The sequence below is a fragment of the Eleginops maclovinus genome, chromosome 24, assembly GCF_036324505.1.
Source record: "Eleginops maclovinus isolate JMC-PN-2008 ecotype Puerto Natales chromosome 24, JC_Emac_rtc_rv5, whole genome shotgun sequence".
NCBI classification, from domain to species: Eukaryota; Metazoa; Chordata; class Actinopteri; order Perciformes; family Eleginopidae; genus Eleginops; species Eleginops maclovinus.
The window spans coordinates 4,128,845-4,156,401 of record NC_086372.1 but is presented as its reverse complement, the minus strand read 5'-3'; the positions used below and the strand labels follow the sequence as shown (position 1 = coordinate 4,156,401).

At 44.7% G+C, this 27,557-nt stretch overlaps 1 protein-coding gene across 2 annotated transcripts; it reads left to right on the top strand.

Moving 5' to 3' along the window:
- Positions 1-22: 22 nt before the first annotated feature.
- On the top strand, positions 23-25,660 carry scn1lab (sodium channel, voltage-gated, type I like, alpha b). 2 transcript variants are annotated; one of them, XM_063877753.1, is made up of 27 exons: positions 23-242; positions 3,332-3,651; positions 4,687-4,805; positions 5,116-5,205; positions 5,605-5,733; positions 6,658-6,749; positions 7,644-7,934; positions 8,611-8,674; positions 9,445-9,586; positions 9,899-10,105; positions 11,289-11,567; positions 12,202-12,543; positions 13,094-13,220; positions 13,309-13,544; positions 13,636-13,812; positions 14,204-14,560; positions 14,651-15,172; positions 18,132-18,267; positions 18,733-18,887; positions 19,004-19,177; positions 19,801-19,923; positions 20,601-20,876; positions 21,030-21,083; positions 21,160-21,297; positions 22,541-22,645; positions 22,729-22,999; positions 23,222-25,660. In XM_063877753.1, the coding sequence occupies exons 2-27, from the start codon at positions 3,385-3,387 to the stop codon at positions 24,388-24,390; spliced, it is 6,042 nt and encodes a 2,013-aa protein (XP_063733823.1). In that variant the 5' UTR covers positions 23-242; positions 3,332-3,384; the 3' UTR covers positions 24,391-25,660. The 2 variants fall into 2 exon arrangements, with proteins under 2 accessions (XP_063733823.1, XP_063733824.1); XM_063877754.1 differs by lacking the exon at positions 6,658-6,749 and adding an exon at positions 6,333-6,424.
- The last annotated feature ends 1,897 nt before the right edge of the window (positions 25,661-27,557 follow it).

Below are 27,557 nucleotides of genomic sequence, written 5' to 3'. Positions count from 1 at the left end.
CCATCCCCTGCCTAACCAACCGGAAGCGCGGATTGATTTCTCCATGGCAAGCAAGCACGGCTAAAGATCAAAATCAAAGGAGAGCTTATTAAATGATAATCCATCAAGCGTCGAACAGGAGTTTACAAAAGAAGACTTTAGTTTAAATCTGATACCGACAGACTATCCGCTTTAAAAAGGACTACTCTTTCGGATATGGGATCTACCTTCAGGGTCCCCACCTGCTGGGCACCGTAATGGTGGTGAGTATCCAGATCTTTGGAGAAGCTTTATTGATGTGACAGCTCTATTTAATTGAAATAAAATCGGGTTTAGTTCGATTTTTACGCCGAGACAATTAATTTTCTCTAGTGTGAAGTGTACCGTGTGCATTGAACACCTTTCCAACAGTGAATAGGACCTTTAACGTCTCTCTGTATTTTGGCTTTGATCTTTTTCCGCTTGTTGCGCGCGTGATAGGTCCACCCTACCACAGTATAACCTATATTTTAGAGGGATTTCCCAGTTAAAATATCGTTTTTATTACGCAGATATTTAGTTTTCACTTCATAAAAAGCTTCCATTTCACTGGTGGGGCATTTCATTTACCTAATATAGCCAGGTTATGGACTGCCTGATGCAAATATGGCTTTATTTTCAATCGGACAAAATGAAGGAAAGTGACCTCCAGGTCTTGACAAACAAAATGGGCTTCAAATATGAGCTAACCCCCACCGTGTTGTGAGGTAATATCCCTCATTTCCTGTTCATAACATGTCATGCAAGAAGGGCTTGGATTTACAGAGGTTTCATATGTAAACCATGGAGGGAGGTGACAGAAAAAACAAAGGTCTATTTCTATTTTTGGTACCAGTCGCTCTCTGAAGAGGACCCGCCCAGACTCATTCAGTTATTCATGGTAAACCTCCTGTCAGTGAGCCTAAACACTTATTATATACACACACATTTCACATTGGATAAGCGTGTGACTCTAATATCAGGGATTATGTTGTAGTACAAGTATATGGATCATGGAAGTGAGGAGAACACAGGTATATGAAGCAGGGAATAATGAACTGAGTTTAAAGCTCTGCTTGGAGCCATTTTAATTACAGTTCAAAGACCCAGTGTGGCCCCCGGACCTCAGTTTGAACCGCTGGTTCCCAGGGGATGTCGGTAGGTGTCTGCTGCCGCCGAAGGGATTGAACGCCTCAGCCTTTTAGTCGGTGACAGCCACCGGTGTGTACGTGTGTCTCTGCCTCTTTTTTTCGTTAATACTTCTGGGTGTCGTCGTTTCTGCTGGTGGCGTATTTTGAGGAGGTGGAAGTGAAGACGTGACGGCCTCTTCAACAGGCTCTCGCTTGTGGCAATTTCAAAAAGTGTCGTTTTTTCTCTGAGAAATCGCGGATACAGCCCCAACATGGCGACAGCAGCCGCGGCTCGTTTTGAAACCGAGACAATTAAGGTACCGTCTGCCACCCGTCCATTGTTCATTTCGGAATTGGCCTTATTAGCTACTTTGCTGCTACATACTTTCATGTTGGGGTCTTTCTGTTCTGTAGCCATTAGTTGTAGAGTGACATACAGGTGTTTGCTAGCTTATGGCAGGTGCAGGTGATTAACAACGTATTCAAATTGCTTTCAGGTCACGCTATAGGATAATGAAAATGAATATCACATTTAGAATATGTCATCAGTAACAGGTAGGTTTCCATTTTCTCAGTTTTTCTTCTTCTATAAGCACAAAAGACGCCCTTTTGACACCATGTCAGCAGAAATTGCAGTCATTCAGACATGAAGTCACTAACTCAGGTACAATTAGCAAACAGAACAAAGGTTCCAGGTCAAGAACCTTCTAGAAACACAGTCTGTGATTGTTCTCCGAGGCAGCTGCTCTGCTTTAGCACCATGGACAGAGACGGCAGTGATTTGTTCAATTGCACTTAAAGGAGTCATTACTGCTGAGGACATGTTGCTGTGACACGGACCCTAATTAAAATACAGGTGTGTCGTTTTAAAAGTATATACAAAAACAATATGCCTATACCTACATTTAACAGCATTTGGTTGCTGTAAAATTGAGCATTTTGTTATACAATTAGTTAAAAATAAAAAACCATTCAGTGTGAAAGGTGAAATATATCTGCTAATGCCATCTTTCATAGCCTTGAGATAAGTGTGTATATCACATTCTCAAGAGGGAAACTTCCTAAAAATAAGCAATAGACTGCTGTCCCATTGCCAGCAGATGAGTGTCCCTGTTTTTATTTATAGTGTCTCACTTTAGACGTCACATGCATGCCACAAAGCAGGCTTAGTAATCAATAGAAGCAGAAAAGGGGTCCAATAACAAAGCCTGGATTGATGAGTTTACAATGATAATGTCTCACTAGGTTTTTTTGCGAGGATCTTTTTTCGTGTTTGGGTTTCGCTAATTCCTGCGGGACCATGGATGCCTTCTTGGTGTGAATGGTAGTGGATGGATTACAAGGAAAAATCAATACTACTTTAAAATGCACTTGATTCAACTGGAAGCTGTATCTGTAATTTCAGACCATCAATTACATTTGCCATGAAAAAGACCAGCGAAATCCGGAAATAAATCCATTTAGTCCGGCAGTTTGGGTAACATGTATGTTCCCTTGAGAGTCTTTTCACATGCTGTACCTCTCTGGCTATTTCTATGTCGCTTTGAATCAGCTGAAGGCGTGCCACCAATGTCATACCCCATATTTACTGCCTCTGTAAAAACGTCGACCCTAGCTGTGACCTCTCACTGCTCTGATTGAAACGCTCTACTCCAGAGGTCCGCGTGACACGCTCTACAATTTTCTATCCTGAAAGAGCAGAAACGTTAATGTGCCCACATGGTGCTGCTGCTGTAAATGCTTTTCGTCATTCAGCAGTTATAAAACACCTTTTGTGTTTTGCACTGAAATTGGTATTCGTCACTCGGAACCATTTGCATGTGAGATGTGCTTTTGTGTTTTTGTGTTTTTTTCTCCTCCAGCCTCTCAAATGCATTTCTGTGTACTGCTTTATGTCCTCATGCTTGGGTAATAAGTCACCCACATTAAAGAATTCCATCACTATGCAGTAGATGAAATGGGTAGCGGTAAACAGCTATTTTGGAGTCTCTGTTCGGGAGTAGTTTGGTGCGTTACAACAAATATTCTGATTCCTGGGATTAATATATTGCACTATTCCATATAACATAAAGCAAGGAGGCATTGTCTATGATTCTACCCTGCTCAGAGCCGCACCTACACACAATAATACACACATGTGTCATTAACATCTGGGCTGATAATTGAGTTTATGTCGCTGACCCGTCTGTCCCTTTATGTTGCAGCTCCCTGCCCCAGCTGAGCCCCTCGCTGCCCTCTGAAGGAGCAGGATGACAAGATGGCACAGCTGCTTGTACCGCCCGGACCTGACAGCTTCCACCCCTTCGTCCCCGAGTCGTTGGCCGCCATCGAGAGGCGCATCGCCGAGGAGGAGGCCCGGAGACCACGGGCGGACCGCCGCGTCGACAGCGATGATGAAAACGGGCCCAGGCCCAACAGCGACCTGGAGGCGGGGAAATCTCTCCCCTTCATCTACGGCGACACCCCTCCCCGCCTGGTGTCCACCCCTCTGGAGGACTTGGACACCTTCTACAGCAATCAGAAGGTCGGTTCCAACGTTACCATATAATAAGTCCGTCTCATGGAAGGAAGTGGTGTGACTTAAGCAGAGAATTTTGATACATTACAGTCTGTACTTTTTACCGTCTACAATCAAGAAGGTAATTGCCCGATGCTCTCAAAAAAACTATTTTAAGGAAGCAGATGTAGCAATTTCCTCCCACATAGGGCGAACTTGTGCTGAAGGTAACAGATGAATAAATTAACTTCCTATCTGTCAGTGTGGGCAGATCAGTATTTATCAAAGGGGAAAGTGCAGCTCATCAAGCCTCTGTGAGCATGGTTTGCATAATCCATGTGTTTGCAGACTGAAGTACTCGTGTAATGTGTTTAAGTACTTGACTTTTTTTGACTTTACATCTCACAAGGCAATTGTTTTTCTCCACTACATCATTAAGGACAAATATTTAAGACATGGAACAAATATTTAGACCAACATTACAATCAATGAAGACGATATGTACTGGATTGCTGATTGCATGTCGGTAGAAAGAAAATAGTTCCTACATAACTCTGCTTGCAAACGAGTCCTTGGGTTGAGTATTTTTGGGGCATATGGAGAACTTTTAAACCACAATACATTTTGATGTTCCCACTTCTGATTAACTTAAGAATTAGAATATTTCTGGCAACAATTAGTCATTTAGTGCATTACATTCAAACCGATTAGAAACATCAGCATTTACTCTTGAAACAGCCAGGTTAGTAATGTCCTTAGCCAAGTCCAGAGCCTATAAATCAGGGGCCAACTGAGGTGTTAATTTGAGCTGCCGTGCCAACATGTTCTGCCTGAGGTGAACTCATACAGCTCCATTATATTACCAGCCAGCCCTCCTCTCAGCTCTTATGACTAATCACACATGGCACGATGAGCAGACATCAGGACCCACAAACTCAAACGTATGAGTCATTAATGTATGTCTCCCCTGGATGCTGTGTATTTCCCATATCAGAGATAAGGTAAGCATGGACAATACCAGCCGTTGTTTGATTTTAACACATCATCTTCTCTCTCTTTCAGACCTTCATAGTATTGAATCGCGGGAAGACAATCTTCCGTTTCAACGCCACTCCTGCCTTGTACATCCTAAGCCCCTTCAACCCTCTGAGGAGGGTAGCCATTAGAGTTTTAGTACACTCATATCCTTTCACAGTTAGCCGTGGACGTGGCTTGATTGGGATTAAAGGGTTTATCAGACAAAAGAGGGATTTAAATGAGGAAGACTCAATGTCATGATTGGTTAAGAGTTTTAAGCAGACATACATCGGGCTTTACTGCTGCTCAGAAATGGAAGACATTTTAGATAATGTATGTATGAATGTTGTTGTCCTTTATTATAGTAGTTATGAGTCTTGATAGTCCACTTTGGTTGAAATTTGTTTTACATAGCATGCATGAGTACAGTGATTAATGCTCAGGAACACAAATGCTCCTTAACTTTGTCCCTACGATGTTCAGCATGTTGATCATGTTCACAATCCTGACCAACTGTGCTTTCATGACCCTCAGTAATCCCCCAGAATGGGCCAAGAATGTAGAGTAAGTACACATTCTGTCCTATGTCAAAATATCATCTCTAGAAGGCTTCCTGAAGAAAACCCACCACAGGTTATTTGTTCATTTGTTCACTAGTTTCTAGGTTGCCAAACATGTTTAAACCAATGACAAATAGATGCTCTGCAAGCATTTGAGTTTAGTGCAGATAAACTGAAGCACAGATCCACTGTCTCCCAAAGTAGGTCACTGCAGCACATAGTGGAGATAATTTAATAATCAAGAATCATATCGTGAACATGGATGACTAATGAGATTTGAGGCAGTGATACCAGTAAAGAACTGCCATGCACACAGGAAGTCTGTCACCAACATCATTATTTCTCCCTACGGGTCGTTCCTCCTCCCTCCCTCACTTCCTGCTTCCCTCACTGTGTTCAACAGGTACACATTCACAGGGATTTACACCTTTGAGTCCCTCATAAAGATCCTGGCCAGGGGCTTCTGTGTGGGGAAGTTCACCTTCCTGCGGGACCCGTGGAACTGGCTGGACTTTAGTGTTATCCTCATGGCGTAAGTATTGTGACAAGCGCAGTTATCGTCAGCTTAACGTGATGTGGCGTCGATTAAGAGGCCAAATGCTTTTAAGGCTAATCGGCACAGCAGCCAATATAGTCCCACTGAATGTGAGATAGAGAGAAAGGGCCATGACGATCTGCAGGGTGTACATTTTTCTAAATAATTGCCAAGAACGTCTATAATGGATGTGAGCTGTGAATATCTTGGCTAACCGGTGTTGTTCAGCAGCATAATCTCCACATCTTGACACTTAACTGTTATTAAGCATAAATGCAATTGTCAGAAGTAAAAAGTTAGGATGTAAAGCACCGGTCACATGACTTAATGCACCACGGCTAAGCTGCAGGAGGCTAATGATCAGCATGATGACGTTCAGTAGTCTCATTTACACCCCTTACAGCTGCAATGTTTATCCACAGCTAAACAAAATGAATCCTTTAGCATGAAGTCATTTGTTTGTGATCACAGTGTTTGTTTCTCACTGGTAGCTTAATGAGTGTATTAATCCTATGATTGTTAATGCTGTTATGAGAGGATTTCTTCATGTGTAACGGTTTGTGTTGCTGTGTTTAACTGTGCATTTGATCCTGCAGGTATATAACAGAGTTTGTAAACCTAGGCAATGTTTCAGCTCTGCGCACGTTCAGAGTTTTGCGAGCTTTGAAAACTATCTCAGTAATACCAGGTAAGGCTGCCCGCGCTTGCCTCCAGCACTCCTGCCATTTGTCCTCTGTGCGTGACCGTTTGCCGTCCCCCCCTTTCCCCTTCCTCCCCTTGACCCTCCTTTTGTCTTGTCACGACATGTGTGTGTGTGCCTGACTTGTGTGTGTGCGTGGGCATATGTACGTCCCACACCTTCTTCCCCAAATCCCCTCTATCCTCCTCCTCCTTCCCTACTCCCCCACCCTTCCCTTACAGATATGTCACAGAGTTTGTGGACCTGGGCAATGTCTCAGCACTGCGAACCTTCAGGGTTCTGCGAGCCTTGAAAACTATATCAGTCATCCCAGGTGAGACAGGCCCAAAAGGGTTGATGAAATGCTAACGGCTAACTGGCGTTTCGCTAACATCCAAGCACCACCCCCCCGCCCATCTCACTGTAGCTAAGCCTGATGACGCCCGTTGCCGTCTGTCATGCTGCCTCCGCCCGAGGCCAGTAAAAGCTGGAATCTGGCTCCAATCTGCGCAGATTGACGTGATTCTGAGCTTTTAGAAACTTCCTTTAAGGCAGAATTATTTTTGGTAGAAATCTATTCTTGCCTTGGGAGACTAAGGAGTATATTTCGTTGTATTTATTTTTTTTCCTTTATGCATGAGACATTGCAAAAGCAGATTTTCTGGTGGCAAGCACTTGTGTGTGTAGGGTTCCTCCTTACCTTGTTTTCCTGTGCATGTCCTGTTCAATGTTGTGTGTTTCTTTGGAGAAATTGTGATATGGTGAGTGGTGGTTGGGATAAAGCATTGCAAACGCTAACATCACTCATCACAAACACAAAGGTCATATGTAAAGCTTATACATATTCTACATTCAGACCCCCATCCAAACGTGTTTTGTAGCAGGACAAAGCCTAGCATAGCAACAACATGTGACTGCACTACAAACCAGCTCAATTGAACTGTTTCAGCGCAGATATATAGAATATTATACCACATTACTTGTTGGTGATCACATTTCCAGAGCCCGATAGCACTCTGCACTGTTGGGCTGGAGAAACGTCTCTCATGGTTAGCCTGCTTCCTGTATGACAGCACATTTCATACAGGAACCTCCACTACAGATCACCTTGCTGCTTGCTACTGTGAGCTCTTCTTAGCAGCTTCCTCTCTTTATTTTTTGGCTGTAACAGTCAGTAATCACTCTGCAATGTATCCCTCCCACCCCCCTCACCCTCTCTCCCGTTCAGGCTTGAAAACCATCGTCGGCGCACTGATTCAGTCGGTGAAAAAGCTGTCCGACGTCATGATCCTCACCGTGTTCTGCCTCAGCGTCTTCGCTCTCATCGGCCTGCAGCTCTTCATGGGCAACTTGAGGCAGAAGTGCGTGCGCTGGCCATTCGGCAACAACGCCACCAACAGCAGCAACGTCACCTCCGGCAACGCGTTTTTCAACCACTCCCTGCTGGACATCAACACCACAATTGTGCAGAACACCACGAAAAACCACTTCAACTGGACGGAGTACATCAGCGATGAGGGTAAGCGCCCGTGAAAGTGCTTCCGGGGTTAACAGGGGTCAAGTTATGGGTCAGGGCGGTGGTGGTCTTTCGGTGATAAGTAGTGACAGAAATGGCTGCGAGCATGGGCCACGCTTTCTAACAAGGGCTGGCAGGAGAATAGGTAATGGGGCGGATAATCACCACAACGATAAAACCCTTCACTTTCACCCCCTTCACTCCACCTTAGCATCTGTGTGGCATGAAGAGGTTGAGTCGCTGACTGCCGGCAGGATACAGAGGACACGTGCACCAGCTGCATGACAAGCTCACACCAGAGAGTCACGGACAGCAGAAAAATACATGCATGATATAAAGTGTCATGTTTATTGCATCAAGGACCCTAAAGAAGTCAGAAGTGATTCTGAGACACGCATGGTAGATCAGGGCATGTGGTTATTAACACACACACACACACACACACACACACACACACACACACACACACACACACACACACACACAAAAAGGATGACTAATGCGCTGGGTGTTGAAACACACATCACCACCTTCCTTTGTGCCTGCCAGCAAAACAACACACACACACACACACACACACACACACACACACACACACAGTGGAGTGTTGTCTTTGTGTTCCCTCATCTCTCTTGACTGACCGCCCCTGTGTCTCCCCTCTTCTCTCCCCTCTCTTTAGCCAACTACTATTTCCTCCCTGGCCGAAGGGATGCGCTGCTCTGTGGGAATGGCAGCGGCGCTGGGTAAGGCTTGACATGTTTTATTTATATGGCCCATTAGATGCACCACAATTAGTGTCGACTCTAGCCACCGTGCTGAGGCATTATGGGAAGCTAAGCTGCCGGTTAACTATGGGTGCTTTTCATCTGTGTTTTTGCAACTTCTGAAACTCCTTTTCTGCTGATGTTACGAAGGGAGGCCTATTGATTTAAGTTGATATTTACCAGAGAGGATAGTGTGCAGTTCTGACTCAAGGCCAGACTTGCCTACTGGATGAGAGTCAAAACCTCTCTAATCATATAAAGCCAGTCAACTTGCTTCAGACTTACTTCCCTTTTGAGTACCCTTTGGGTGACCTCTAATATATGCCTAATGAATCAGAATTAATTAATGCTGTTCTCAAAGGATAAATAAACACAAAATAAGGATTAACACTTATTAACAGCCATCGCTCTCAATATCATGTAAACTACTTCAATTCCTCAGAAGCTTTTTAGGAAGGGTTGTATCCGCTGATGGCAATTGCTTATTACAAAGTGGGATGTTCCAGCATTTAATTTGATCAATTATCTCAGTGCTCTTCTCCAAGGACTCACGTCTGACTCAACAGGAAGTTTCATAATAGTAGCTGTACATTTAATGTCATCAGCAAAAAAGGCTTTACAAAAACTGTATAAAAAAACAAGGAAACAGTTTAGAAATGATCTGTTTATTGCACTGATAATTACATAGAGGATTCTACACATGGCAGCACTAATGGTACTTGTTGTGGCTAACCCCTGTGTCCTGACAGACTCTGTCCAGAGGGCTTTATGTGTATGAAAGCCGGCCGTAACCCCGACTACGACTACACCAGCTTCGACTCCTTCAGCTGGGCCTTCCTGTCCCTCTTCAGACTCATGACCCAGGACTTCTGGGAAAACCTGTACCAGCAGGTTCGTTCAACCCTCCATTAGGGAGTACATAATGTGCTTGTCCCTTGGGTATTTGTACTGTATTTATTTACTGTCTATATTCAAATATTAAATGTCATAATGAAAGACTTTGCTTTAAAGATCTGAGCAAACATAGTCTGTTTGCTCAGGTGTGTCCTTCTGCTATAATTGAAGAGGCCTGTTATGTAAAGGCTTCTTTTGTTTTGAACTGCAGCAGAACAATGCAGCAACTAGACATTTAAAAAGTCAACAAACAATGACCAGAACTGAACAGAAAAAATGAATTCTGTCTGCCTGTCTTGGATCTATCAGACTTTGCGCGCAGCAGGAAAGCCCTACATGATCTTCTTCGTGCTGGTGATCTTCCTGGGCTCCTTCTACCTGGTCAACCTGATCCTGGCCGTGGTGGCCATGGCGTACGACGAGCAGAACCAGGCGACCATCGAGGAGGCACAGCAGAAGGAGGAGGAGTTCCAGGCCATGCTGGAGCAGCTGAAGAGACAGCAGGAGGAGGCTCAGGCAGGACATCCATCTTTGTCTATTTATATTCAAACAGTTCATTTGAACATTTGTCCAAAACAATGATTTTAGGGACTTTTTCCATGTGTTTTATAACATAGATGAATCATTGGTAGAATCTCTTTTTAGGTGGGTGAAGCGCCTCTATTGATTCTTGGGATTATAGTGTTGTTCCAGCTGTCAGGGGCAGAGTTGCCCCTGGCGATTGTTTGGTTCACTGTCCTGGATGAGTGACACCCCTCTGCTGCTCCCTCAGGGGTCAGGAGTCCTTGCTCGACCTACAGAAACAATAATTAGCAGCTGAGTGCAAGGAAATGCAGGATAATGGGATTTGGAATAACCAGTTGTGACGGCAAAGCCTGATGTTTTTTTTAATCCTCATTGATAAACACTTGAATTAGCTAAAGGTTTTCAGCCGATGGTAAAAAGGTAAATGCCTGCTAGTTTAAAAGGTAGTAGGATATTTATATTTTCAGCTTTTCTATTGGCAGTTCACAATAACACCGACATCCTTTCCAGGTCGTTAGTGGAAGGTCATATACCTTGCCTTGCTTCCTGTTTCCTCTTCTAGTCCTCTTCTCAACACTGTTATCAGGCTTGTGCACATCCAGATTGTTGTTGTTGGTTGTGCTATTGTTGCCATGACTGACTCTTATGTCCTCATGCTAAAGTGATGTATGATTTTTGGGATACACAGGATACTCTCTCCATTAGAAAAAAGTAGAAAAAATCAATCAAATCACATACTCTATTCTTTAGTTAATTATTGGATCTTTACTCTCAAAAGCAGCATTCGATTTTCCCCACTGTCATCCCGACCTAGCTTCTGTCCATGCGTTTGGTATTTTACAATTAGTTTTAAGTTGAGATGCAAGAAATTCTGTGCCTGATTTTTATATTTTTGGTGCTTGGCTTCAGCAGTTAACATTTCCCTCTTTATAAAACCAAAAGGCTGTTACCTAACCGAGCATCCACACTTCCTGTATTATTTTTATAAATGCAGGAATTCAGAAATATTTCACTTTGCATAAAAACTATTCAGACGTCCATTTTTAGATCCTGGCCCTATTTGCTGCTGCTGCTCTCAGCTTCCAGCCTCTCTCCTCAGCTCTGTTCGTGAGAGCCTCTGAGACAGGCACTGGATCGCCATGACAACTGTGTTTGCGCTCTGATTGGCTGGCAGGTTGCCGCGGCAGCAGCCACGGAGAGCGGAGGGTACAGCGAGAGGGGGGCCCCGGCCTCCGAGACCTCCTCGGGGACGTCGAAGCTCAGCTCGAAGAGTGCCAAGGAGCGACGCAACAGGCGGAAGAAGAGGAAGCAGAAGGAGGAGGAGGAGGAGAGGGGGGGCCGCGACAAGTTCCACAAGTCTGAGTCTGAGGACAGCATCAAGAGATCCAACTTCCGCTTCTCCATCGATGCAAACAGACTCTCCTATGAGAAGAGATGCTCCTCGCCCAACCAGGTAAACACTTCGCCTGGTGTGTCAGTATAAGAGTGATTTAAAGCTCAAAGACACTTCAAAATAACAGGCCTACTGAGAAGAAAGTCCAAAAACAATGTGTTATTCAGTATGTGAATAAAAAAAATACTTAAGGAAAATAACTTGTTTTTGTTCTGAGAGCTAGAAGAGAGGATGGATACCACACATCTGTATGTTAACAGGCGGAACACCTAGCCAATCTAAAACCATTTTTTACTGTAAAAGACCAGCAATAAAATACATTTCGAGTTCCCATTAAGGGTTACAGATTCTGGTAGGCAGGATTTGATGCCTTCAGTGAGAGCCAGTCTAGTTGTTTTCCTTTTTAATTTGATTCCTTTAAATCTCAGCTAAGCTGGTTGTGCCTTCTTCAGATGAACAAAAGATAATCAATCTCTTCATTTGTCTCTCTGCAAGATACATTTTCTTAGTCTGTCATTTCCATCATTGTGTTTCCTGTTGTCCTTTTTTCCTTTGTTTTTTTCACACTCCCTCATTCCTGGTCTGTCTACATACCTGTTAGGACCACCTAGCACCAAGTGTCTGTCCTCTCTCCTAACCAATCATCACTCTAACCCCTTAATCCCTTCCCTTTGTCTCCCCCTCTCTCCCCTAGTCTCTCCTCAGTATCCGTGGATCCCTGTTCTCTCCTCGGAGGAACAGCCGCGCCAGCCTGTTCAGCTTCCGGGGCCGGGCACGCGACATGGGCTCCGAGAACGACTTCGCCGATGACGAGCACAGCACCTTCGAGGAGAGCGACAGCCGCCGGGGTTCGCTGTTCTTGCCACGCCGCCTTGAGCGCCGCTGCAGCGCTGTGAGCCAGACCAGCCTCGGAGCACCTCGCATCATGCTGCCCGCCAACGGCAAGATGCACTGCGCCGTGGACTGCAACGGCGTTGTGTCTCTGGTCGGAGGAACTTCTGTAACAACCTCCCCTGTAGGTGTCCTGCTGCCTGAGGTGACTGTTTGTTCCACGCTTTAATTTCCCATTGGCTTTAAGTTTATTCCACGTAATTCTTTTTTATTCCCAATCCCATTGATTTTACGATATGTTGCTCTCCACATCGTTATTTTTTTTTCCATTTTCAAGTTTCACACAGCAAAATGAGTGACATTCAGTTTAGGTAGAGACTCTTTGTGAACAAGGGGGCTCTGCGGTGAAGAGGATTAGGTTTATAACTTTGAATACCCACAGTTTACATGTGGTATTAGTCTCTTCATGGGATTAACTGACCATTTAAAACAGTTTGTATTTTGTAGGAGTCAGGCTTATCTACACAGGTGTTTGCAATTTGTCTGGCTGATTAGACTGCAATGATAAAGGTGATGCATCTCCCTGCCTACAATACTGATCATAGGGTCAGAGTCTGTACATCAGACCAGGTCTAATCCTGCAACAAGTGGAAACACCTGTGTAGGTAAAGCGTGTGTAGGGCTTTGATTCCTTCCTTTGATGTAGCCCAAATATCTTGGCTAAAGTTTGTTTTGTATGTTGTTGTTGTTTCCAGGGCACCACTACAGATACAGAGCTGAAGAAACGGCGTTTCCGTCATCCATCCACGGATTATTTAGACGAGCTAGTGGCCAGGCAGAGAGCCATGAGCGTGGCCAGTATCCTCACCAACACCATGGAAGGTTTGTGGCCTCAGTCTTATTCTATTTTTCCTGTCTTCCTTTTTCAATCTGCATTTTTCAATAATATCAAGCATTTGTCCTTTTCCAGAGCTTGAAGAGTCGAGACAGAAATGCCCCCCCTGCTGGTATAGATTTGCCAACGCCTGTCTGATCTGGGATTGTTACCCCGCATGGCTGAAAATAAAAGACGTGGTCTGCACAGTGGTCATGGACCCGTTTGTGGATCTGGCCATCACAATTTGCATCGTCCTCAACACCCTCTTCATGGCCATGGAGCATTACCCCATGACGAAGGAATTCGACAACGTGCTCTCAGTTGGAAACCTGGCAAGTGTTGTGTGCTTACAAACTCGAGAGGGAAAATCTCTCTCATGCTGCTGACCCTAAAACTAAAAATGTTGCCCCTCTCGGTCACCAGGTTTTCACTGGCATCTTCACAGCAGAGATGTGCTTCAAGATCATCGCCCTGGATCCCTACTACTACTTCCAGGAGGGCTGGAACATCTTTGATGGGATCATTGTGAGTCTGAGTCTGATGGAGCTCGGCTTGGCCAACGTGGAAGGCCTGTCTGTGCTCAGGTCCTTCAGATTGGTAAGAGCCGTGGCGGAAGGATACCTTATTTCAACAGCTGTATCAGATGATTTACAAGATGTACTTCGAGGCCATTATGGCTCTTGCATATTATAAATGAGATGATGATGTAATGAGAACCATCCAGTTATCTACCATTTGAGGTTTGATTGGTGCTTTAATTATCTGCTCTTGTTGCACCCTCTCTGCCATGGTTTAATGTTTTTCCGACGCTAGAGGACAAAATCTAGCATTCAATTTCATTTTGCCGGTGAGGGTTAGCTTACTCTTTTCTCAAATTGTGGTAATAATTTGTAATACTTTTGCACGGACACCTTGCTAGTGATCTTCTACACATTGTTAATCTATTGAATTTATTTCAGACAGTGCTTTTAATTTTCTCTTTAAACAGTTGAGGGTCTTCAAACTGGCCAAGTCGTGGCCCACCTTGAACATGCTGATCAAGATCATCGGGAACTCGGTGGGCGCTCTGGGGAACCTGACTCTGGTGCTGGCCATCATCGTCTTCATCTTCGCCGTGGTGGGCATGCAGCTGTTTGGCAAGAGCTACAAGGAGTGCGTGTGCAAGATTTCGGAAAGCTGCGAGCTGCCCCGCTGGCACATGCACGACTTCTTCCACTCCTTCCTCATCGTGTTCCGGGTGCTGTGCGGGGAGTGGATCGAGACCATGTGGGACTGCATGGAGGTGGCGGAACAGACCATGTGCCTGATTGTGTTCATGATGGTCATGGTCATTGGAAACCTGGTGGTATGGGTTTTTCTTCTCTTGATTGATTATTTTGTTTGATTGATTTTACAGTTTTATATGTTGAATTCTCCGTCCCCGCCTTCTTCCCAGGTGTTAAACTTGTTCCTGGCTCTGCTCCTGAGCTCATTCAGCGCCGACAACCTGGCAGCGACTGACGACGACAGCGAGATGAACAACCTGCAGATCGCCGTGGGTCGGATCCAGCGGGGCATCGCATTTGTCAAGTCCATGTTGCGGCAGTTCTTTCAGAGCCTCTGCTTCGGCGGGGCCGGTAAGGGCTCCGGCCTGGCGGAGGAGAGCAAACCGTTAGACGAGCTGCACAGCAACGGCAAGGACAACTGCATCCCAAACCACACCTCAGTGGAGATCACCAGAGACCCCAGTGTGGTGTACATGACAGAAGGCAATGGGCGGGCAGGAGGGGGGCTGGTAATTGAGGTTGGTGGGGACACTACAGGGAAGTACCCGATGGAGGAATGCGACTACATGTCATTTATTCATAACCCCACTCTGACAGTCACAGTGCCCATCGCTGTGGGAGAGTCTGACTTTGAGAACCCGAACACGGAAGATTTCAGCAGCGACTCGTCGGACATGGAGGGCAGCAAAGAGGTAAGATCAGAGATTAAATGTCTCCGTCAGTTGATAGAGAATCTCTTGAGTCACACAGCCTTTGTAGTTTATTAAAACTCCTTCATATGCGTAATAGCCAACGCCAGCCAGTCGATGTAGAAATGTCAAGATTTGCATAGAGATGGCCTTTACTGGCAATCTTCCAACAGTCAAACAGTTTGAAAATAACATACCTTCTGACTCATTTGTACACTGTGGGAATCTCATCTCTGAAGCCATGGCAGCAGAAGAAATGACGAATCATGACTCAAATTTGTCTTGCAGCAGGTTCAGGGTGTAATGCATTTGTCAGTGTATTTGTGTGTCGTGTTAAATGATCGACCTGCTAGAGGGACTAAAAACATTAAGATGAAATTAATGAACAATTAGCAAAACTACATAAACCTTTGGCACAAAAATCGCAAGAAGTGTTACTTTTCTTTTGCGTATTCCAACAGAGAAAATGCCAGGTTCTGTGGTTGAGTGTTGCCAGGCTGACAGAGCATCGGGACTGTGCTCCCTGGTGATGTCAACCTGCCACTGTGGGTGTGGTGCCAAGTCCCTGTGATTCAAAACAAACCCAGGAGACTATTTCGAGCCCCGGCACCACATGTTCCAGATTTGGACAAACAACACCGAACACCCTGTAGCCAGGGGTTGGTGACTGGTAATAATCTAAGCACCAGTTTGAAGACATTGAGATTTTACCTACTTTGTTATAGAGAAATAGGGAGATTTAGTGTGTTAGATGAGTATCTGTGCAGGACAATGCCTTAGGGGAAATCTAATTAGTTGCTGTGGGTTCTCCCATTATGGCTGAGCACACTTGAGGTTGTATGCTGGCTTTTTGGTGTGTTTGACTTACTTTGTTTAACCCCTCGTTTGTTATTGCAGCTGTGTCACAGACGCTCTCAAGGTTTTCAGTGAGAGGACAATTGTAAGACCACTTCATTGTACCATAGCACTCACCATGAGGACTGCCTATATGCCATTTACAGACAAACAACATCTTTTTTCTCATACCTTCAATGGATTGCCCATTCTCGTTCTTTGCCTGGTCTGCCCTCCGTCCCCGTCCCCCGACCCACCCTCTTTGCTTTACACCTCCCCCCGCCCCTTTCCTAATACAGCAGCACTTCAATGCTGTAATCTTCTTTCCTTTAACCCCTCCTCCCCCACCACCCCCTTTCATAATTGATCCCCAAACATCAGGCTGTATCGCAGTAACAAACCATTAGGAATGAGCACCACCTTTTCTCCATCGATAGACCACCATCCAACATGATGTTTGCTTTTGATTTCATTGCTTGGTTTTGACTTGGTTTTGGGACTTGATTGGCATCCAACACTCCGAGCTTGAGAATGGAGGAAGAGAGAGAAGGAAGGAAAGAGAGATATGGAATGAATTTTGCTGTAGTTTGACAAAATTCATTGGTCTGGTTCATAGCCCATGCACACACACATGAAATACTTGTACTTGTGTTCTGTGTCAATTAATAGTGGAATGGTAAAAAAAATATCTACACAGACTTCTTTCTTAGGAGGTTATTTTGAAACAAATTAATCAACATGGATTTTTGCAGGGTTGCAAACCGATAACACAAGGCGTGTACATTTAATCAGACCTGTTTATGAAGATATAGTTAGTATAGTATCTTAATTTCAACCTCTTTTCAAAACACTATCTGAAATTGCATTGAATCCCAACAGAGATGATGTGCTTCTATGCCTGTGTTATCCACTTTCCATCCACTGCATCTATCTCGTTTATACAAATAGAATAAAACCAACAAAATCTGCCTGGTAGATTAAGGTTAAACCCCTCATATGAGCCATGCCCAGAGGAGCTAAAATGGGTCTCTTGCTGTAGGAGAGAAGGAGGAACCAGAAGGAAACACACCTTCAGTAAACGATGCACCTGTGAGCAGCATGCTTCCATCATTCCCATGCCGTATTAGCTGGGTCCCACGGCAATCAGAGCTGCTGCACTGTCTAGGATGACATGTTCCCATACTTCACACTACAGCAAACAGATCAGACATGAGGCCACACAACACCATGTTTGCCCAAAGAAAAACAGACAGGAAGCCTCACAAGATCAGTAAGTCTCAGAAAGTGTTCAAAACTCAGAGAGAGCGAGGGAGACAGAGTGAGCTTTACCACAGCAGCAACACTTTACATGTGTTACATATTGCTGAGAAGGAGAAGAGTACCTCTCTTTTCTGGGTATGCATGGGTGCTAATTCAACATAAAAATGGGAACGTTAAAATAAATGCCAGACCACATGCTGTCTTATAAACAGTGCACAGTACTGGTTTTTGCTGGTAAGCTAATGTGGATACCGTCTACTTCAACACAAACAGAAGAAGCTTGTACACTGCTTTCAAGGAATGGAAATAACGTGTTTTCATGTCACTCCGGAAAATATCCAGCAGTGTGGGTTAAGTCTAGCTACGAGGGTGGGGGGAATAAATATTCAGAGCAGAAATTTTTGGAAAAAGGGGGATCAATTCTAGACTCCTTGATATTGGCTCATTTTTCAGTGGACATGAAAATACTTCAGCACACGTTCTGCTTGGTACTATTTCAGGCTTGGATTGATAATGCACTGGAATACTGCATGCACTTCCTCGAACTGAGGGCACATCAAACGTACCCACAGCGCATTTTTTTAATGCTAACCTATCCATGCCATGTGTTGCCACATAATCTGATTTGAGCCATCAGCTAGAGTAAAAACAAAGCCTGTAGGTACATTTGATCGATGCTGCATGTGATGATGATAACATGACTTTGAAGAGCCCAACTCTGTGAGCTATTACAGTGCCCAGTCTCCACACTAAGGTTGTGTACGTGTAAATGGGAATCACAATGATAACCAGCTCAGAAGGTTGGCTCCTATAAGCAGTGAACCTCAGTGGCATCGTTTCCTAACTTCATACCCTGGTCTTCTTCCAGAAGATCGATATAGAGCCCCACCCTCTGAGCTCATCGGAGGGGAGCACGGTGGACATCCGCCCCCCTGGAGACGGGGTGGATTCGGTGGAGCTGGAGCCGGAGGAGTCGCTGGAACCAGAGGCGTGCTTCACAGAGGGTGAGAGGGGTGTGAGGGTTGTGGGTAGTGGGAAAGTGTGACAAAGCGAGAAAAGGTAGGAGTTGAAATGCTCCTGCAGCACATTTCAAGGCGCAGAGCAAATCGAGGTAACTGGGGTAACTGACGATGAGTGACGGGCAGTACAAATGCTCAGCAGGACAGAAAGAAAAGGAGTCTTGGTTTGTTATGTAACCTGACAGTTAGTCTGAGGCACCTCCAGAGCCATTCTGAATCTGCAAGTAGCTCTTAAGTCTTTTACGAATGTGGAATACAAAAATCTAATGAGGATTCTCCTGTGATGGTTTAATACAACCCGAATGGTAGCAGCACATGCATTGCATTAGCAATTATCTACATATCAAATCAGATTACACTAGATCTGTCAACTGACTGACCACAGAAAGATGAGGGTTTGTTTTGGTTTAATCTTATGCCCCTCTACGCACAATCCCCCGATGCCTGCAGGCTGTGTGAGCAGGTTCCAGTGCTGCCAGATCAACGAGGAGGAAGAGTACTTTAAGAGCTGGTGGACACTCAGGAAAACCTGCTTCATCATAGTCGAGCACAACTGGTTTGAATCCTTCATCATATTCATGATCCTGCTCAGCAGCGGAGCACTGGTGAGCAGACCTTCTTGTATCTACCTGCTTCTGTGATCCCATGTTCTGTTCTTGCTTTTTCTTAGTAATAATGCAGCACTCCTCCCATTACGGCTCTTTGCTATTTATTCCGTTAGGCTTTTGAGGACATTTACATCGAGCAGCGGAGGACCATCAAAACGGTGCTGGAGTACTCGGACAAAGTCTTCACCTACATCTTCATCCTGGAGATGCTTCTGAAGTGGGTGGCTTACGGCTTCGTCAAGTATTTCACCAACGCCTGGTGCTGGCTCGACTTCCTCATCGTAGACGTACGTATGATGAGTCCAGGCAAAGACAGTGCAGATTGAATAGAATATCGAATAGATTTTACACAAACAGAAAGAGGTTTGTGGACCATGTCTTTAAATTCATATGCATGGTAGACTTAACGTGGTGTAATAGAGTTAAGTGCCTTACTTGTCATCAAAACCAAAATATCTCAATTTGTTTTTGTCCTAAAAGTTTTGCCATCCAAATGTCATACTTTTCCGTTTTACTTCTAGTATGTACTGCAGCTTTTTAACAAAGTACATGCTGTTGCTTTATGCTATTTTGTGATCAAATTGTGCTTGTATATCTGCCGTGCAAAGGATTGTGGGTCAAAATAAGCCAAAAAGCGTGCTGGTTGTATACGACATGCTACAGTATGTTAATATGGATATTTGAATGCATCGCGTGACCCAGCCTTCAGTTAGTACAGAGTCTTGATGTCCTCGAGTCGTTGTTCATTGCTTTCCCATCTCTTTCTCTGAAATTCACATTATTAAAGACTGAATTCTTTATAATCTCTTAGCTAATCATTAATGCATAACCCACCATCATGTTCAAACAGAGGGACCTTTCCCACGTCTCACCTCTCACCCCGCCTGTCTCTGATGTTCTCGTCTCTCAGGTGTCCCTGGTCAGCCTCGTTGCCAACGCTCTGGGCTACTCGGAGCTCACTGCCATCAAATCTCTGAGGACACTGCGAGCCCTGCGCCCCCTGAGGGCCCTGTCTCGGTTTGAGGGCATGAGGGTAAGGACATCTGGGAATAACAGTTCCAATATTCTTATTGTTGAAGCTGAAGCCAGCAAGCAAAATGTTTTTAGTGTAAAAATGATGAGAAATACTTTTTTTTCTTAGATCTTATGATATGTGGTTGTAGACTGTACTGCATGTGTATTCTAACTTGTGTTTAGTTATCTTTTCCTTGCAATTCAACACTGTTCTGCATGACTCTCTGCACATTGTGTCAATTGATTATCTCTGTTAGCTGCTCTCAGGCGTTGTTTCTCTGACGTTGCTCGTGTGGTGCCTTTGACCTGTAATTCTTTTCTTTGTTGTGTGTCTTTTTTCATTTACAGTCAAACAAAATGTTGTGACTTCATCCCGCCTCTCTAAGGTTTTTTTCTGTTATGCTTTTTTACCTTTCAAATGTTCACTTTTCTCACTTATCCATCTTCTTCTTTCCAACTGTCATGTTATCAAATATATATAAGAGCTTTATGTCTTAAAAACAGCTCTGAATAATTTCTGAATGTTTAAATCAGTCTTGGCTTTGCTTCTGAACAATGTAATCTAATCAGGTGTGCACGCGTCTTCTTTAAGTACAGTTAAGTGATTACATGATTGTAATGGCCACTTATCTCAAATCAAACGGCCTCTGTGTTTTGGCGAGCAGTTTCCTGAGTGTGTGCTTGGCCCCTCCCTAGGTGGTGGTGAACGCGCTGCTGGGGGCCATCCCCTCCATCATGAACGTGCTGCTGGTGTGCCTCATCTTCTGGCTCATCTTCAGCATCATGGGGGTCAACCTGTTCGCAGGGAAGTACTACTACTGCGTCAACACCACCAACGACGAGGTCTTCCCCATCAGCGTGGTCAACAACAGGAGCGAGTGCCTGAACCTGGCGAACGACAGCGCCCGATGGAAGAACGTCAAGATCAACTTTGACAACGTGGGGGCCGGATACCTGGCTCTGCTGCAAGTGGTGAGTTTAGGCTCGGGGAAGAATAAGGCAAGATAAGCCAAAATGATATTCCGATATTTCATGAATTTCTGGAGCGATCTTATTATATTTGGCTCAAACGTCATAGATCAATACCCACGTCATGCACACTGACTGTTTTAAATCTGCTCTCAGGCCACATTTAAGGGGTGGATGGTCATCATGTACGCAGCTGTGGACTCTCGAAATGTAAGTGCTAACAGAGAGATTTGTCAACAACGGAAGCCAGTAACATTTCTAATGAGCTGTATCTGTCCTGTTCTAGTTGGAAGACCAGCCTGAATATGAAGTGAACCTGTACATGTACCTCTACTTTGTCATCTTCATCATCTTCGGCTCCTTCTTCACACTCAACCTGTTCATTGGTGTCATCATCGACAACTTCAACCAGCAGAAGAAAAAGATAAGTTGCTCCACTTGAACCCCAAAATGTTCTGTAGAAATCTCAAATGCTGTGTGTGGTGGTGAACAGCTGGGGGAACACCTTTGGGAAAATGTGGCGTTTTAGGCGTTAATAAATGTTATATTATGCATTTCATGTTGTTCTTGTTGTAAGGGTTTTTATTGATGATTAAGGATTTGATTTGGTTACGCTAACGAGCGTTGCTATCTAGCTAACAGTGGCGATAAATCACTTCTGGTGGGCACGGTCGAAATTGACGGTCTGCACAAGTGTTCACAGTGCACGACATGTATACTGTACACAGTCTGTAAACGTGCCCTCCATTCAACCTAGCACTAACAAGAAGGATTGGCAACACCCAGGAGAGGGTGAGGGTTCAGGGAGGGGGTTTGCCTCCGTGCTGGCAGCTCTGACTGAGACACTCTATCAGTATCACAACCCCGCAGATACTGCCTCACACACACATACACACACGTTAGCTCAGTGCTGACACCAGTCCTCCCTCCAGACAGGCATCATACTCACAGTGAGCAGCCCGGAGACTGTGATGCGTGCCTCATGTATCATATCAGGAGAGGGGTTCATCGCTTTGATTAATGACTCACTCAGGCCTCATTATGTTTTTAGATAGCATATCTGTCTGTTACTTTCTTTTTTTTAAATACAGGGAGGGAATGTCTAAAAATGTGGCACAAAAGTCCACTAATTCTTTCTACTCTAGTGTCAGAGGATTTAAATGTAATGGTTAAAGGTCCACATCACTGTGACCTCAAAGGCCATTTTTGACAATGCAAGCTATGAGTTCTTATTAATTCTCCTCCTGTTTCTGTTAATTGGTGATCACATGGTGCGTCCTTTAAAAAGGACTCACTACTGTCACATGTTCACATGAAGGCTTCATGCTGACATGCTGCAGCCGCAGTCAGTGATTGCAAATCAAGTAAGCCAAAAAAAGAGTAATGAGAGGATTCGTTGGCAGCTCCCCCCTGAACATTGTGGCAGATAACCTGGTGGAAGCTCAGCGGCACGTGTTGCCTCTTACACACTGATTGGCCCTCATGGTGACGCAGGAAACCAACACCCAACAGTGGATCCCTATAAAGTCATTATACACAGTTTCACAAATGAAAAATCTAAATTCAAAACCAAACCATGAAATGTGAAAGACAAGTTGTTGCTCTGTTCTTCTACCTGCTCTCGTCTTCTGTGTGGTTATAACCATGTTTTGTTGTGTTCCCTTTACTTTGGAGGTCAGGACATTTTCATGACAGAAGAGCAGAAAAAGTACTACAACGCCATGAAGAAGCTGGGCTCCAAGAAACCACAGAAACCCATCCCCCGGCCTACAGTAGGTGTTCACCCTGTCATTTATCTCTATTGGACTCAGAGAGGAAGTGTCACATGACTCCTGCTGTCCTCCTCTGCCCTCAGAACGAGTTCCAGGGCTGCGTGTTTGACTTCATCACAAAGCAGGCCTTCGACATCATCATCATGATCCTCATCTGTCTCAACATGGTGACCATGATGGTGGAGACAGACGACCAGACGCCGGAAACTGCCTCAATGCTCTACTGGATCAACCTGGTCTTCATCACACTCTTCACCGGGGAGTGTGTGCTCAAGATGATCTCCCTGCGCCACTACTACTTCACCATCGGGTGGAATATATTTGACTTTGTTGTGGTGATCCTGTCCATTGTAGGTAAGGACGGAAATGTTTCATCGAATAGATTAGAGTCAATTATACGTACAGTAGATACTAGAATCACACAGGAGTACCAATTGAGCTAAGGGTGTGCAAACCAATCTCCTGACTATAGAGAAGTACCTTACACAAACCCCACAAAAATCCAAACGTCCCCTTAAAGGAGCGAAAGCGTTTGAGTTAAAATGGCCTGACCTGATGTTTTTTCTGCTTCTGCAGGTATGTTTTTATCCGAAGTCATCGAGAAGTACTTTGTGTCCCCGACACTGTTCCGAGTGATCCGTTTGGCCAGGATAGGTCGCATCCTGCGCCTGATCAAAGGTGCCAAAGGCATCCGGACGCTTCTCTTTGCTCTGATGATGTCACTCCCCGCCTTGTTCAACATCGGACTCCTCCTCTTCCTGGTCATGTTCATCTACGCCATCTTCGGCATGTCCAACTTCGCCTACGTGAAGCGGGAAGAGGGGATCGACGACATGTTCAACTTTGAGACGTTCGGGAACAGCATGATCTGTCTGTTTCAGATCACCACGTCGGCGGGCTGGGACGGGCTGCTGGCGCCCATCCTGAACAAGAGGGAGCCTGACTGCGACAGCCAGATGGAGCACCCGGGAAACAACTACAAAGGTAACTGCGGCAACCCGTCGGTGGGCATCTTCTTCTTCGTCAGCTACATCATCATCTGCTTCCTCATCGTGGTCAACATGTACATCGCCGTCATCCTGGAGAACTTCAGCGTGGCCACAGAGGAGAGCGCCGAGCCGCTGAGCGAGGACGACTTCGAGATGTTCTATGAGGTGTGGGAGCGCTTCGACCCCGACGCCACACAGTTCATGGAGTACAGCAAGCTGTCGGACTTCGCTGACACCCTGGACCCGCCACTGCGCATGGCCAAACCCAACATGATCCAGCTGATCTCCATGGACCTGCCCATGGTGAGCGGCGAGCGCATCCACTGCCTCGACATCCTGTTCGCCTTCACCAAGCGCGTGCTGGGCGAGAGTGGCGAGATGGATGTGTTGCGCGGGCAGATGGAGGAGCGCTTCATGGCCTCCAACCCCTCCAAGGTGTCCTACGAGCCCATCACCACCACGCTGCGCCGCAAACAGGAGGACATGGCGGCGCTCATCATCCAGAGAGCCTTCCGCCGCTTCCTGTTCTGCAGCACCATGAAGAAGGCCTCTGCCCTCTACAAAGAGCAGCTGAAGGAGGGCATGCGGGACCCCGACAAGGACGTCATGGTCATCTGCAAGTTCAGCGAGAACTCCACTTCGGAGAAAACGGACATGACGGCCTCAACAGCCTCCCCGCCCTCCTACAACAGCGTGACCAAGTCGGACAAGGACAAATACGAGAAGGAAAACAAAGGGAAGGACCGGAAGAAATAAAAGGTTATAAATAGGAACAAAAAATAACAATGCATCAGAGACATTTGTTTACAGCTTCTAAAGTGGGGACATAGTGTGTGTGTTAGCAGGAGGCCTAACAGGGGGGTGTTGTATGTGAACACAAAGGGTCGATGAAAAGCCTCTGTGCAAAATGCTTGTGAGTTTCCTATTGGTTGTTGTTACTATCTGACACACTTGAGTGTACTGTTAAGTTGTCTGTAGCTAGTGCCGCTGCTACTACTATAAATCCAGTGTCTTGAATTTAACGATGGCTGTATCACTTAATAAGTACTCTGCATTCTTTTTTTTATTTCTTTTGTTTTTTACGAGAAAGAATGTTTTCTACTTTTTTGTTTCACTGTGAGAATATGTCTGCTTTCACTGTTGTAAACTCACCACTGGCAGACAGTAGGACAAAAAGCTGAAGTGCAATGGATGAATTGTAATCACAGTTGTGCCATCAGTGGTTTCTGAATCTGTATACTGCTTTTATCTGGACTGGCATCTCCCATGGTAACACAGAGAAGCTGAATGTATGCAAGGAATAGGACGCGTTAAAGAAATAGTTTGACATTTTCGGAAATGATCGCACATTTCCCAAAAGATCAGAACTATCCCTTTAAAGTGTCACTCGTATTTGTTCCCCCCCAGAGCTCCTGTAAAGAGAAACACCTGAACTAATAAAATATACTGAAAGAAAATGTCAAACTGAAGCTAGACCATGACCATATATCACATTTATAATATCACAAATGTTTGTATGGCATCCGTGTTGTCTAAATCGAGAAGCGAGTGGTTTGATGTAGTGCTTTGGTTTGTACATAGTATAGCTATCTGGGCCCACAGTATGCATCACACTTACATTTGATGTAAGAGCACTTTTTATCCCCACATTTATGTAAAGTCATACGTGTGTGTGTGTGTGGTGTGTGTCTATGTATGTGTTTGTAAGAGCGGGAGAATGTAGTCTCTTCATGTGTGCGCGCGTGTGCAACTGCAGCTTGTTCCACTGATTATAAATAACATTTTTACTGTAGATATGAGTGCATTTTTCCAGTCTGCATTTTTTCTAGAAGTTTCTTTTTCCTTTCTGCACTGTAATACATGATGTAAGGTCCCCATAACTGTAGATAAACCATCAAGCAATCAGTAGCCATCTCTCATTGCGCTTGTAGTGTTTTAGTGAACTGCATGCAGGAAGTGACTACTGTCCGCTCATATGGTGATATCATTTCAAAGCCAAAAGAATAAAGGACATATTTTTTGTTAACGCTTGTTTACTTTCTGCTTTTTTCCCTGGCGTTTTAGTTTTTGCTACGAGTGACCCCTGCCGTTTGAACAGGATGTGTTACTCTTAAAAGTGTATGAATTTGCAAAATGTGACAAGAAGAACATGTGGCAAAAAAAACCCAAATCTAGATTTCCAAAATAAACCTTTTTTGGGAAGCACATGTAACATATAGAATGCATTCATTAATAGATGGGTTTATTTTTTTCATCTAGTATTTGATCACAGTCCAAAATGTCAAAAAATACATTCAAATATTTGGAAAGCAGAAAAATATACAATAGAGAAAAAAATGTAAACAATTCTGTCATGAATATGAATCAGGAAAGAAACATGTAATCATTACTTTGACAAGATAAAAAGGAAGAGAAGCACAGCAAAAGTGTATCTATACGTTTCTAAAATCTCTGTACTCTATAAATATAACACCAAAACTATTTGAAGCATAGATAAGAGACGCAATGCACAGAGAGAGTCCCGTGATGTGCATTCATGTAACACGTAAAGACAGGTGTGAACATGTAAATGTCATGTGCAGCGTCCATGGGAGGGCCATATAAACATTCACATACAATATTAGAAATATTTTCCTCCCCTTGTAGAGACATGTCCTTATCTGTCTGTTGATGCATCTGTTGCTCATGGTGACAGTTACATGTATATACAGAGGAACTCCTGCAAATCTAGGAACCGCATACTCTATACTTGTCCTTTAAAGGTGCATTTCAACCCACTATTCAGCAATAAACGTGTTAACACATTAAGATCCAGACATACAGGAGGAGGAGGTGTTGGAGGAGGGAGACGGAGGTGAAAAGCTGAGACTACCCCCCACAACCCCCCTCCAGACGCTTTTCTGTTTCTGCTTCTCCCTTCCTGTTGCCTGGCAACCTAGCATTACAGCTCCTCTGCCTGTGATTGATCAGCAACGCCTCTGCTTACCCACAATACCTTGTTTGCCGAATGCAGGCAGGCATCCCCTGGTCCACCCACACTCGCCACAGGGGACACGCACCTTTGGTTATGTAAGCAGGGAGGGGTCAGGGGCGTTGACCTTGTGTTGCTGCAGCCCCTTCACTGTACACACTGTGACATCACTGCTGAATGTACACACTAACACTGTGCACGACACCAGCTGCAGCTGTGTGGAGACTCAGCCAGCCACGAGACATATTTCTATACATGAACACAATGATGAGGGAGAACACAGAGCTTCCTGTCTGATACCTTTGAATATCTCCACAAATATCGTTCAGCAGTGGCTCAGTCAATCGTAGGGTCGCCGGTTCAAGTCCCCGAACAGACTTGAAATATGGAAAGTGGACTGCTACTTGGAGAGGTACCAGTTCACCTCCTAGGCCCTGCTGTGGTGTGCTTGAGCAAAGCACCAGACACCTCCAATCCCCCCTCCCCTCCCCATTGCTTCCCGGGCGCTGCACAATAGCTGCCCACTGCTCCTAGTACTAGGATGGGTTAAATGCAGAGGACACATTTCTGTGTGTGCTCTGCTGTGTGCATGTACGTGACTAATAAAGAGGGTTTCATCCTCCGATTCTATCTATCTAAACAGTGAGACTATAACTTACAGTTAATTTATTATTTAAATATTTGAGTCGACTCATTGTATCGATTCCAAATGTCCTGGCATATTAGAAACACTTTGTACATTATATATTCTGTAAAAAGCTTTCTTATTGACATCGAATCTTGAATAATGTCAAGAAAGTGTCCTTCAAAATGAATCATTAATATTACCCTGCCAATCACCATATGCAGAAATGTGAAATGTGTCTGCGATGAATATTCAGGAACACTTTGGTTCTCACACCAAGAAAATCTGGCAAGACATTTGCAGATGTGTCACTAACAGTCTTTTTAT